The following is a 14,379-nucleotide window of genomic DNA, read 5'->3' on the forward strand; positions in this document are numbered from 1 at the left end:
TTCCAACCTTTCAACCATCCACCCACACTGCTCTTACCATATATATCGAACGCAAAACATGTTTCCCTGGAATTTGCAGAAATGTTCTCCCCAATGACAATGAATGGGAAATATACAATCGACTGCATATCCCACATTTCTCATCCGATTTAAACCGTTCCAACATCCACACACTCCACTCACCCTGGACATTCAAGTCAGCATGTTTTCCCTTTCTGAAAATTCCCTGGTAGCCCAGAATTACCAGGAATTTCCTTCCCATTGAAAATGAATGGGCAATATACAAACCTGTCCATATCCCACATTTCTCAGAACCGTTCCAACATCCACACACTCCACTCACCCTGGACATTCAAGCATTTCAGTTCCACTCACACGTATTGGCGGTTCGCGCCCATAAGGCATTCACACGCAATTCCAACCGGAATTACAAATTCTAGTTTTTCTTGTTACCCTTATGATGATCAGCCTGCTTTTACAGTGATTACTAATCTAATCCAACTCTTTTTATTGGCATTTTCAAATAGACAGAAAAAAGTGCAAGTCGAAACAGTACAATTTTAAAGTCAGTAAATTATTCACACCCTTTCTCTTAAAACCCAAACCACCCACCCACTCAGTTTAAACCAACAAGGGACATATGGCACAAACATATAACAAGTAAGACGACAAAGGCACGCACGCACACACACACACACACACACACACACACACACACACACACACACACACACACACACACACACACACACACACACACACACACACACACACACACACACACACACACGCACACACACGAGGCCAGAGACAGACAGACAGGCTGAAAGGAGAGAGAAAGGGAGAAAGAAAAAAAAAACAATAATAATAATAAATAAAAGGGAGATTATTCCTCATCTGCGTCTGGGCATAAGTCAAGAGAGTTGACATACAGCAAGAAAGGACTCAATGAGCTTTCAAAAGCTTGAGCAGAGCCTTTTAGCGAAAACCGAAGTTTTTCCAGTTTTAGGTTGTAGAGAACCTCTCTAATCCAACGGCTGTGTGATGGGGGGCGAGCCAGCTTCCAATTAAACAGGATCAATCGCCTGGCCGGCAAGGTCGTAAAAGCAACAGCGCGTTTTAGTGGTACCGGGCAAGTGATTACTAATCTAATGTATATCCAAGTTTCCCTTGAGAAGATACGGTATATAAAATACTTGCTATAATGTGAGAAGTGTACTCACTTCTTTATCTACAACGGAGGGATGGTTTCCAAGCAACAGGAGAAAGAACAACAACAAAGCCAAGTGAACTCACGTCCTCAAAGGAGTCATGCCACCCTTCGCTGGTCACCACAAAGTGCACCTTGTCTGACATGTAGTCCTCCAGCACGCTGCAGACGAGACAAGCAGGAAGAAACTCAAGCCCCACGTCTAATTGGTTGCAGATGTATTCCTGTGTGAAGTGTCTCTCACCCGTTGAAGGCGACGATGTAGCGCGTCAGTAGTCGCCTCTCGTTGTTGGGGAACTTCCCGTAGAGGAAAAAGTGCTTCCCTTTAAGGTAGTCTAAAGGAAATGGGACAGGAATATCAGAAGATGGAAAAACTAGCATTTCACGAGAAATATCAAAAGACGCCTCGATTTACGAACTGAATTGGTTCTTGAACAGGGTTCGTAAATCGAAAGGTTTGTATAGTGAAGCAAATTCCTCCATAAGAAACAATGTAAATATGAATAACGGGTTCCAGCCAAGACAAAAGTCCATATTTTAGTGAACACAATACAAAGTGTTACACAGTACGGTACTGTATATCAAACAACAATAATAAGAGGGTGACGGATCAAATTTCTCTTTATTGTTAACTAGGGCTGTAACGGTATTGTAAATACACCAGTAAAGTCTTCACAATAATGCCGTGACGGGATCAAACAAAAACTTGGTGAGTGTAGTTTTTTTCTGGCGCTTTAGCGATGGCTGGATCTGAAAATAAACTATGTCTCTCAGAATCCTTTGCGCAGCGCGGGGCCACCAAGGTGGGGGATTATTGGAGCGCCGTAAACAGGAAGTGAAGTGTGTTCGTACTCGTAGTAGATAAGAGGATTTTGGGTTTTTTGGGACATTTGCTTGCAAAATCTTATTAGTTATGTTGTTAACCAAAAAAAACACAAACCCTGGCAAAAACCTAACCTCTTTGAGAAAGTCTGCGTTCTGCAGAGCAAAGCGCGCCACCTTCGTGTCGAGCGTTTCCAAGGCGACACAGAGCCAGCGGGTTGCACCGCATGGAGGGAAATCACCAAAAAAATCTTACACTGTGGGAAATACAGTACGTGTAAACTGACCTGTTGAATCCATTCATTTTCCACCGCTTATCTCTCTCGATGTCGCGGGGCGGGCGGAAGGCGGGCTGCACCATGGACAAGTCGCCACTTTATAAACAGTCACCCAGAAAATATATTTGAACCCAGCGAAGCTAATCAGTTTGTGAGGTATTAAAACTTTTCTGAAAAACAGCATTTTCCAGACACAAAATGTCCACTGCTTCTCATAAAGTAAACGTTGAAAAACACTAAACTGTACATTATTGCTTTACATTTGTTACACACAATGTTTACATTGTCACTTAACTTTAAGACACTCAACTGTAAGATTTTTTAAAACATTTTCTTGAAACAGTATGCCCTTCTATTTGCACTTCAAAATACATGTTGGTAGTAATAAATATGATTAGAACATTTCAGCGTTATGTTTGTGTTGAATTACAACAAGTTAGTATATCTTAAACAGTCCTGCCACTTCAGTTTTACCAAGTTTTTTTTCCGGACATATAACACAATAATATCGTACTGTGGCTTTAATACTGTAACAATGTCATACCGTGAGATTTTGACACTGTTACATTCCTATTATTAAGCCAAAACCAGCTCAACAGTGCTGTATGTGGTCCTTTTCCACATACACAGAAACCACAAAAGATGAAATCACAAAAATCATTAACTTTTCCTACCACACTGTTACAATATTAAACATTTTAAAAGTAAAATCCACCCACATAAACATCGTCAGAGGAACTGAAAAAGAAGCAGAGAGAGAAGGAAGGGGGTAGGGGGAAGGGCTGTGTGTGTGTGTGTGCTGCTAATTGAGAGGTGAAATAAGTCTGCTTTGGCATGTTTTCCAGAAAAATCACTATTAAACTTGCTGTAGTTAATTCTTCCACACTTGTGAGTGCCATTTATGTACTCATCGCAAACAGCCTTTTTTTTGTTAACTCCACAACTATTACCTCCTCCTTTCCTCGCTGGTCTGTTGTCTTTTTGGGACTTATATTGTGTTAGCAAAATAGACAAAACTTGTCAAAGGGCGAAAAAAAAAAGAACAAAAGGCACTTTCGCTGAAGCGCGGAGAAGTGACCTCAAAAATGCTTTTTTTACTGCAAGCGTGACAAAACGGCACATTTGGCTCGATCTAAAAGCTTGTAAATTGAAAAGTTTGCAAATAGACGGTTTCGTAAATCAAGGTTCCACTGTACCTGGAAGTTCCGGGATGGGATAATCCTGTTCCTCCTCAGCGTCTGTGTTCTCGTCCGTGGAGCCACCGTAATCCGGAACCTCCTCTTTTGCCGCCACTTTCTTCTGCTTGTTCTCCGTCTCCACCCTGAGGAAGCGACAAAGAACGCTCAATGTTTCGCACGACGAGTCATCGTCTTTTTCTAGCTATACTTGTCATACAAGTGTAAAAAAAAACAACCTTAAAAACACAAAATTACACCTTCTTGGGGACTGTGGCTGGTAGGTGAGTCTTTTCAAGATTATCTCAGCAGATATCTCCATATATGGTAGAGGTTTACCCAAAGAGCTTTGCCATTTTTATCCATTTGTAGATCAAAGTTGTAGTCATTAAGTTCTTTCTTTTTCTCTATCCTCTTGTTGTGGGGCAGACAGGCTCATACATGCACATTAGGGCTGTGAATCTTTGGGCACCACACGATTCGATTCCTGGGAGTAATGATTAGATTCAGCATCAATTCTCGATTCAAAATGAATACTTTTTTTTTAATAACATTGGGTGCCAGTTCTATGATTAACTACATTCCTCCATAAAATCACCAAACAGCTCTGATACATGGTTTCGTTTAATAAAATTCTACCCAAAGATCTAACAAAGTAAAAAATTAATAAGGCAACAAGAAAAGTATCCAACACTTCTCTTTTCTAAAGTAAATTTTGTACAGCAGATATGATCATCTACATCAACAATATGATTTACCTTAGTGCCCGGACAGGACAGATTTTAAAAAATAAAATAAAAATAAAAATGTTTATGACTCGATTAAGAATAGTTACAAATAAGTATCGCGATTCGTTCGAAAATCCTCCGTTATTTCTATTAAAAAGTAGAGTTTTTATATCTGACAGTAAACTCTATATGGCTTGGCCTGGAGGCGGACTTCGGCACGTAATTTAAAACTACCCACAAAATGGCGCATTCTGAAGAAAACAGTCAGGAAGCGGCTCGATGGCGGCTTATGAAACTAAATTGATGCAAAAGGTTGCACCACCATTACATGCTATGTAGACCACCATAATGACAAACATTAGAAGACAGTAGTGTAGTAGGCCTAACTATTAATTAAAAACAAATCAGAGGTTTTAGCTCGCAAGTATATTTAATATTTTGGACCACATTACACACCGTTTGAACAGTAACACTGTGTTTGAATATTAAATTAAATGATTCTTTGGCGTACCCGCATGTACCGCATTTTGAAAATCACTGATGTAGACCACAAGGAAAAGTTCAAATAGTGAGTCTCACCTCTTTTTTTTGGCCACAGAGGAAACTATTTTGCAGTCAAACTCAATCAAAAAGCAGAGACTGAGTCGCCAATGTGTAGGATTATTTGTTAGGACACTCTATTCCACAGAACGATACACGGACAAACGGGCTAGTGGGAGTTCCTAGCTCTACTGAGTGTCTCCAGTATTGTATTATTGATGAAGGCTGCACAATGTAGTGAGATCCAAAACTGCTAATCACAATACTAATGAACATTGTTAAATTAGGACCTCTATGACAGTTAATGAGGGGAATTCCGTCTCTTTGTGGAGAGCCAGCCCTTTTTGCTCGGCTCACTAAGAAGAGCTCTTTCAGCTCCTAAGTGGCTCCTCAGATTTTTGTGTTACTTAAATTGATTTATTACCAAATTATGTGTACAATGAATAATTAATGTCAAAACAAATAACATATAACCTATGTATAGTAATTATATGTCTATTAATAAATGTAATATAACTTAACAAATACATTTTAAATAAAAAAAGACATTTTTATTTGTAAAACACACAAAATCAACTAAACATCACTCAACAACATACAACTTAAAATGTGCAAAACAAAAAGTAAAAGCAGCATCCAAGTGAGGTTTTAACGAACTCTGGCATTCAAAAAAAAAAAACAATGGCCTCAGCTTTGAGGGGCTGATCCTGTTTCTCATTTTTGTTATGATCTGCCCTGTTTTGGAGAAGATTATTTCTGAAAGGACAGATGGAGACATGTAGACACAGTCTACATGTAAAAGCACAGGCTCTCTCGATCGCGAGCCGAATCCTGTCGTTCATTTCAAAGAGCTCTAATCCAGCTCTCGTTCGCGACCAACCCATCACTCATGACAGGTGTCCATCATAAGTGGACGTCATTAAATTGTGCAGGTACTTATTGATGTTAGTTAAAGGAGCATGCATTGCATATAAAACTATAAAACATATGACAGTTGTATATTTTAGATTCCTAGCAATAAAAGGATTGTGGTCTTCTGGAACACTCTTACTGAAAGCGTGGTCTTTTTGTTTGTTTGGTTAGCTCAGCCAGAAGGTGCTTGTCAAAGCAAAGCAATTGCGAGGATTCACAGAAATATAAAAACAATAAGAGTGGGTCATAAATCTGACTGCAGCAGACAAGAATATGGCACTGAACGCGGTGTGAGGGGCCTCTCAGATGAGATGGTTTAAACGCAAGGCAATAAAAACCAGGTAAATAAGACATTGCCTTGCAGTCAGGGATATCTCACAAAAGTACACCTGGGTAGTATTCAGTTTTCAGACCGCTTAAAATGTTTCACTCTTTGTTTCATTGCAGCCATTTGCTAAAATCAAAAAAGTAAATGAGAATCATGAGGTCGAATGAACTGCTTAAGGAGCTCAGAGACAGAATTGTTGTAAGGCACAGATCTGGCCAAGGTTACAAAATAAATTCTGCAGCAGTCAAGGTTCCTAAGAGCTCAGTGGCCTCCGTAAATCCTTAAATGGAAGAAGTTTGGGACAACCACATTTCTTAGTAGACCTGGCTGCCCAGCCAAACTGAGCAATCGTGGGAGAAAAGCCTTGGTGAGAGAGGTAAGGAAGAACCCAAAGATCACTGTGGCTAAGCTCCAGAGATGCAGTAGGGAGGTTGGAGAAAGTTCTACAGAGTCAACTATCACTGCAGCCTTCACCAGTCGGGGCTTAAGGCACAGTGGCCCGACAAACGCCTCTCCTCAGAGCAAGACACATGGAGGCCTGCATAGAGTTTGCCAAAAAACACATGAAGGACTCCCACACTATGAGCAATAAGATTCCCCGGTCTGATGAGATTAACATTGAACTTTTTGGCGTTAATTCTAAGTGGTAATCGTGGAGAAAACCAGGCACTGCTCATCATTGGCCCAAAACAATCCCAACAGTGAAACAAGGTTGTGACAGCATCATACTACGGGGGTGTTTTTCAGCAAAGGACGACTGGTTGCAATTGAAAGGAAAGATGAATGCAGCCAAGTAAACAGATATACTGGAAGAAAACATCTTCCAGAGTGATTAGGACATCAGACTGGACCACAAGTTCAACATCCAACAAGACAATGACCCTAAGTACACAGCTAAAATAACAAAGGAGTGGTTTCGGAACAACTCTGATCATTCTTGACTGGCCCAGCCAGAGCCCTGACCTAAAAAATTGAGCCTCTCTGGAGAGGTCTGAATATGGCTGTCCACCAATTTTCACCATCCAACCTGACATAACTGGAGATGATCCCCTAATCCAGGTGCGAAAAACTTGTTGCATCATTCCCAAGAAGACTCATGGCTGTACTAGCTAAAAAAGGTACTTCTACTCAATTCTGAGTACAGTTTGTTTTTTTAATACATTTGCAAAAATTTCTACATTTCAGTTTGTTTTCCGTACCCACTGTATTTGTTTATGTTTAAAAAAATATTATTTGGATTTTATTTATTTAAAAAATTAATAGATGATGTACATTAGGGGTGTGAATATTTGGGTACCCAACGATTAAATCCGATTTCGATTCCTGGGGTGACGATTCGATTCAGAATAGATTCTCAATTAAACACGATTCTTGATTCAAACAGATTCTCGCAATGTATTATTTGGTATAATAATTATAATGAAACTTCTTTAAAACAGGTTGCAGGATAGAAACGCTTCTTCTTGTTGCATGGAAATGTCCTTAAAACATATTTTTAAAAATGAATTCTAATTAAACAAAATATGCAAAAACATTTCTGCAAAGCTTGTTTAATTAAATAGATTTTTTTAAATTATGAAACGATTTAGAATTGTGAATAGGATGTGAATCGATTTTTTCTGCACCCCTAATATACGCATATTGTAAACTTGTCTCAGGACACTAAACTTGTCTCAGACACTGAACCGTTTGACATCCACAAGGTTTTTCACTGTCAAGTTATGTTTTGTTTGTTTGTTTTCTCCCCTAACTTGAAAAGGGTTTGACTTTTTGACCAGGGGTTACACTGGGACTTCACTCTCTTTCAACTATTCAATGAAAAAAAGAGACAATCGAGTCCAAAATAAAAGGATAAACAGAGATTTGTCTCATCATTGGATTAAAGAAAAAGAGTGAAGTCCCAGTGTAACCCCTGGTCAAAAAGTCAAACCCTTTTCAAGTTAGGGGAGAAAACAAACAAACAAAACATAACTTGACAACTACTAATGAAAGTACACTTGCCGGAGACACTTTAGAGTAGTCAGTGAACAGCTTGTGTCACAGAACATATTTACAATACACTGAACATGAGTACACCTCACAGTCAACATGTTTAAATTGAGTTGTTGGTAGGAATGTACAGTATATCATTAGGATGTTATCGATACCTGTATCCTTTGGTACTTTAACCTGTACTTTATGTAATTGGTGTAAATAAAGATGTAAAAAAAATATTTTTCATTAGCACAAGAGGTTATGCACGTCCACAAAATCATGTAACATCTCACAGCATGAATGTTTTTTTTATCAACACCTGCTGGTTAAGTCTTAAACAAGTCAACTAATGTCCCCGCATTTTCCCTCTGTTGTCCTTTTTTTTCTTTTTCTATCCCCTCCTGCTCCAGCTTCACCAAATAATGATATAAATGCATTTAATAAAGTCAAATACAACTAAGGCAACAGAGAAGTATCCCACACTTCTCTATTGTAAAGTAAATCTGTACAGCCAATATGGGCATCTACATCAACAATATGATTTTCCTGAGTAGCTGGACAGGACAAAATAAAAAATAAAAAAAGAAAGCCCACTCTTTAATATGTTTGTGTTCATTCTTCACTGATAAGAGTATTTGATGAGCGACGTTTTGTCCTACCAATTTCGGCGGTCCTTGAACTCACCGTAGTTGTGTGGACTGTGACGCAACAGTTTGTTTACAAGTACAACTTTCTCCAACGCTGCCACAGAAAGACGTGTTTTATGCCACTCCTTTGTCTCATGTTGTTCAACAAACGTTTAATGCTGTGCTTGAATGCACAAAGGTGAGCTTTGTTGATGTGATTGACTTGTGTGGAGTGTTAATCAGGCATATTTGGTCAGCGCATGACTGCAAGCTAATCAACGCTAACATGCTATTTACTTATGTCCTCTGTATATATTTAATTTATATTTGCATGTCTCATGACACATCATCTGTATGTAATATTGGCTGCATTTCTGATGTTTGTGCGCCATGTTGTTCCAGACCACAGCAAACGTTACCCAGCTTGCAAAGATTGTAATAAATCCAATAGAAGACGACAGCCTGCCATTTCCTTTAACTTGGGCACACACCTCTATACCTGTGGCCATTCTAAGCCAGTCATTTCCAGGTGTTATCTCACCCTCTGAGAAGTTTTACTAATGTTGTAATAATGTGTAGAATAAATATTACATTTAACATTTCTGTCAACAAAGATTTGCGTCAGCCTGCGACACATTTTGACATGCCATTTTGATAGTAGGCTAAAATAGCTAATATAGACACATCATGTGTTGCCTTCATTATAACACTTATATAAGGTTTTGAATCTTTTGTGGCGCCAGACAGATTTGTTTTTTGTATTTATGGTCCAATATGGCTCTTTTAACATTATGGTCATCATCTTTTAAAGACAACACAAATCCATCACTCTGTTTTCTATCCATTAAAATTACACTCTGCTGAAAAGAATATTTATGTACTTCTTCACAGTCCTGGAGGACCTGCCCAATTAAGAACCGGTACCAAAAAATACTGGTACTTGGTATACATCCTAGTTGTTAGTGTAAATATGTAGTGTGATTTTTACCAAGCATTGTTTTCATCTTCTTCTCTACCTTCTTTCCTTCGAGTTAGTTGCTTTTTGTTTATTTTAAACTATACACGCTGTACACTGACTACTCTAATGTACAGTGCATCCAGAAGGTATTTGCGGTCCTTATATTTTTTCCACATTTTGTTATGCTAAAGCCTGATTCCAAAATGGAATACATTTATTTGTGTTCTCAAAATTCTACAAACAATAATACCCTCATAATGACAATGTGAAAACGTGTTTTAAAAAGGTTTGCAAATTTACTTAAAACTAAAAACTAAAAAAAAAATTGCATGTACATAAGTGTTAGTAAAAAGTTTGCCAAAATGCAACTGAGAGACTCTCGAACCATGAGAAACAAAATTATCTGGTCTGATGAGACAAAGACTGAACACTTTGGCGTGAATCCCAGGCGTCATGTTTGGAGGAAACAAAGCACTGCTCATCACCAGGCCAGCACCATCCCTACAGTGAAGCATGGTGGTGGCAGCATCATGGTATGGGGATGGTTTTAATAATAATAATAACTTTTATTTATGATGGACTTTTCGTTTGACATCAAATCTCAAAGTACTACATATTAAATGTCATAAAAACAAATAAGAGATTTTTTTTGTTTGCAGCGGCAAGACTAGTCAGGATAGAGGGAAAGATGAATGCAACAATGTACAGACACATCCTGGATGAAATCTAAGGCTTACCATCCAACATGATGGAGCTTGAGAGGTGGTGCAAAGAGGAATGGGCCAAACTGCCCAAAGATAGGTGTGCCAAGCTTGTGGCATCGTTTTCAAAAAGACTTGAGGCTGTAATTGCTGCCAAAGGTGCATCAACAAAGTATTGAGCAAAGCCTGTGAGTACTTATGTACATGTGATTTTTTTGTTTTTTTATTTTTAATAAATTTGCTAACATTCTTAAAAAAATATTTTTCACATAGTCATTATGGGGTATTGTGTGTGGAAGTTTGAGGACAAAAATGAATGTATTCCATTTTGGAATAAGGCTGTAACATAACAAAATGTGAAAAAGGTGAAGCGCTGAAAATACTTTCCGGATACTCTATCAAAGTTGACTTTAGTGTTGTGTCTTGACAAGATGTACTGCCTGCTAAAAAGTGAGTGATGTACTCATTTGGGTCACATTTATGATTTGCTGACACACAATTGAGGATGCAGGAGAACAAACATGACTTCAGCATTTACCTCTGCAGCTCGTCCTCCGTGTCTGCGGCGGAGTCGTCATCAGCGTCTGAAAGCAAGTGTTTGTCTGTCAATACATGTGCTGACAACGCGTGTTGCGGAACAAGGCACAAGGCGAGCACCCGCCATTTATCACACATACAGGCCGATTTTGAATCGAGCAAGAATTCCTGGGAGTTAATTGTGTATCAGCTTTGAGGTTAAAGCGGAGCAAAAAAAAAAAGAAGGATAGAACAAGCTTGTCTTATCGCGCTCGGGCGGGGAACCGGCGGGTGAGTGTGCACTTTACAGAAAGCATCAGCGGTTCAAAGGCTGCGAGGCGGCTGGTACCGTGCGTTGTTGAGGGCTAATTAAAACGCTCTCCTCTTGCGCGCGTTTTTTTTGCGCCTCCTCAGCCACTCTACTGGTGGCCTTGCATTAACATAGAAATGAGAATCATGCACAAGTCCCGTCACAGCGATTGGGCCTCCCCGCTTTACCTGTCGCGGCCTACCAAAGCCGCTTGTCGTCTTTTCTGAGTGTTTTGTAAAGACGATATTGCCCACCTTCCAACCCCCCCACAGGTTTTGAGAATGGAGAGCCCATTAATCACTTCCCATGAGCGACAACACTTTTACAACGCAGCACTTGCTTTCTATCTTACCAAACAAATAACATATCTCGACAGCCAACACTTTTTACTAATTTTCCCCTTAAAGGAGCGATTTGCTCCGCTTTAGTGAAATGCTGATTTGGCATGTTTCGGTACACAAAATGTAAATGGGGCTTGCAAATTGCTATTTACAAATGATTTTCTGCATAGAAAAGCCATGTCCTTCCTTGAGTCTAAACAGGCATGCCCATGATTTTTCAGCACGAGATCTACTTATGAAAGGACCAAGTAGAGGTGATCTACCTCGTTATATACATAAATATACAAACCCCAGAACCAGTGAAGTTGGCACGTTGTGTAAATCGTAAATAAAAACAGAATATAATGATTTGCGAATCCTTTTCAACCTATATTCAATTGATTACACTGCAAAGACAAGATACTTGACTTTCGAGCTGGTAAACTTTGTTATTTTTTGCAAATATTAGCTCATTTGGAATTTGATGCCTGCAACATGTTTAAAAAAAAGCTGGCACAAGTGGCAAAAAAGACAGAGAAAGAAGAGGAAAGCTCATCAAACACTTATTTGGAACATCTCACAGGTGAACAGGCTAATTGGGAACAGGTGCGTGCCATGATTGGGTATAAAAGCAGCTTTCATGAAATGCTCAGTCATTCACAATCAAGGATGGGGCGAGGGTCACCACTTTGTGAACAAATGCATGAGCAAATTGTCCAACAGTTTAAAAACAACATTTCTCAACGAGCTACTGCAAGGGATTTAGGGATTTCACCATCTACGGTCCGTAATATCATCAAAAGGTTCAGCAAGGCCGAAAACCAACATTAAATGCCCGTGACATTGGATCCCTCAGGCGGTACTGCATCAAAAACCGACATCAGTGTGTAAAGGATATCACCACATGGGCTCAGGAACACTTCAGAAAACCACTGTTAATAACTACAGTTTGTCGCAACATCTGTAAGTGCAAGTTAAAGCTACTATGCAACGCGAAAGCCATTTATCAACAACAGCCAGAAACGCCGCCGGCTTCGCTGGGCCCGAGCTAAAGCCATTTATCAACAACACCCCAGAAATACCGCCGGCTTCGCTGGGCCCGAGCTCATCAAAGATGGACTGATGTAAAGTGGAAAAGTGTTCTGTGGTCTGACGAGTCCACATTTTAAATTGTTTTTGGAAACTGTGGACGTTGTGTCCTCCGGACCAAAGAGGAAAAGAACCATCCGGACTGTTATAGACGCAAAGTTCAAAAGCCAGCATCTGTGATGGTATGGGGGTGTATTAGTGCCCAAGGCATGGGTAACTTACACATCTGTGAAGGCACCAATAATGCTGAAAGGTACATACAGGTTTTGGAGCAACATATGTTGCCATCCAAGCAACGTTACCATGGACGCCCCTGCTTACAAAATATAGTCATTTCACTTGCATTTGTTGACTGCTAATTGGGCAGTTTTAACTCTGCTAATATTTGGCATCAATCCAAGCAGCTGTGTGCGCGTCTCTGTATCTACAGATGTTATGTATCTACATGTGCACAGCAGGGGAGCTGGTTAACTCATGAGAGTAGCTGTGTTTAAGAGAATGGCAACGTGTTGTCCGAGTGACGTCAGTGAGTGAGTGGGCGAGTAAAGACAGAGGAAGTTAGCGCATGCACTGCGCAGTACAGTGATGAACAGGTCTGGTCGTGTCCTGCAAAACTAACAATAAAGCAAACATATTGTCACAAATCGGCGGTCTCGTCATTCTGATCTAAAAGTGGTGCTTAGCAAACCACTGACGAGTAAAGTAAACAATGTTACCCCCGACGGTTGTGCAGATCTAAATGCTTAATATTTAAATGTTTACCTAAGTTTGAAGCAATGGTGATAATACTAATCGCCACATTTGGCAAGGTGTCTTTTAAAGCAACACTTGAGGGGCGTTGCTCCCTTGTTTAAAGTGTCACCTTTATTGTTGGGTTTGAAGCCCAAATACCTCCATATTGTGCTTCACGCACACTCTTTACTAACAAGTAGAATTGTCGTTTTTTTTGCCATTCCTCCTCTCCAGTATGTTATTGCTTGTATGCACTTTGTGTGTGCATTTTGACACACACAACATCATGCGCCTCGGCTCTGTAGTCACCGCCACGCAGCGGCATTTGGATGAAAGAATGGTAACGGTACTTTTCAAAGGTAGTACAGTACCGATTTCAATCAACTAGTATCGCGGTACTTTATTAGTACCGGTATACCGAACAACCCTAATACACATGTATGTATACATACATACATACATACATATATATGTATATATATATATATATATATATATATATATATATATATATATATATATATATATATATATATATATATATATATATATATATATATATAGAGTCAAGGTTTCTGTGGTTTATCCGTTATACAGTGCTCAATACCGGGGTAGAGCGGAATATACGTTAGGTCAGGGAAACCTGCGAAACAGGCTTGTAGGGATGATATAGCCTCTGTGTTTTTTCCTGACCTAACGTATATATATATATATATATATATATATATATATATATATATATATATATATATACATTTATATGTATATATATATGTATATATATATACACACACACACAATTTATTTTTGACTAAAATAGGGATTTTGACTTTTGTATTCATGTTTACAAAAAGTCTAATGTTGAACTCTGCTTCGCTATATGAACTATTCGGTTTAAGAACCTTGTTCAAGAATCAATTCAGTTTGAAAACCGAGGTTCCACTGTATCTGACACGAGATGGCTGAGGTTAAAGGTCAGAGCGGTGGTGGGGTTTTTTGTGGGGTTTTTACCCCCTCACCACTTAATCCGTCACAGATTCTTCCGATTTACGTAATTTGCATATTTGATATTTATTATATTATAAAAGCCTGTTTACATAGTGTTTTTCTGTTTTTTTGAACGATGCCAAAGACCAAAAACTGAGGTGGAAGACAAACGA

General features: G+C 39.2%; 1 protein-coding gene and 1 long non-coding RNA gene across 2 annotated transcripts in view; one reads left to right on the forward strand and one right to left on the reverse strand.

Annotated features, from left to right (window-relative positions):
- Positions 1–14,379, forward strand: part of LOC140679675 (uncharacterized) — a 348,204-nt gene that overhangs the window by 163,821 nt on the left and 170,004 nt on the right. The window lies entirely within an intron of this gene.
- The window catches only part of xrcc1 (X-ray repair complementing defective repair in Chinese hamster cells 1), a 72,264-nt gene that overhangs the window by 3,436 nt on the left and 54,449 nt on the right, over positions 1–14,379 (reverse strand). Inside the window, exons 13-16 of the mRNA XM_061983018.2 lie at positions 10,791–10,836; positions 3,507–3,631; positions 1,455–1,545; positions 1,297–1,372 (exon numbers count right to left, since the gene is read on the reverse strand). Of these exons, the coding sequence (XP_061839002.1) occupies positions 1,297–1,372; positions 1,455–1,545; positions 3,507–3,631; positions 10,791–10,836 (338 nt within the window). The remainder of the gene's footprint in view (positions 1–1,296; positions 1,373–1,454; positions 1,546–3,506; positions 3,632–10,790; positions 10,837–14,379) is intronic.

Source organism: Nerophis lumbriciformis, linkage group LG21 (genome assembly GCF_033978685.3).
Source record: "Nerophis lumbriciformis linkage group LG21, RoL_Nlum_v2.1, whole genome shotgun sequence".
NCBI lineage: Eukaryota > Metazoa > Chordata > Actinopteri > Syngnathiformes > Syngnathidae > Nerophis > Nerophis lumbriciformis.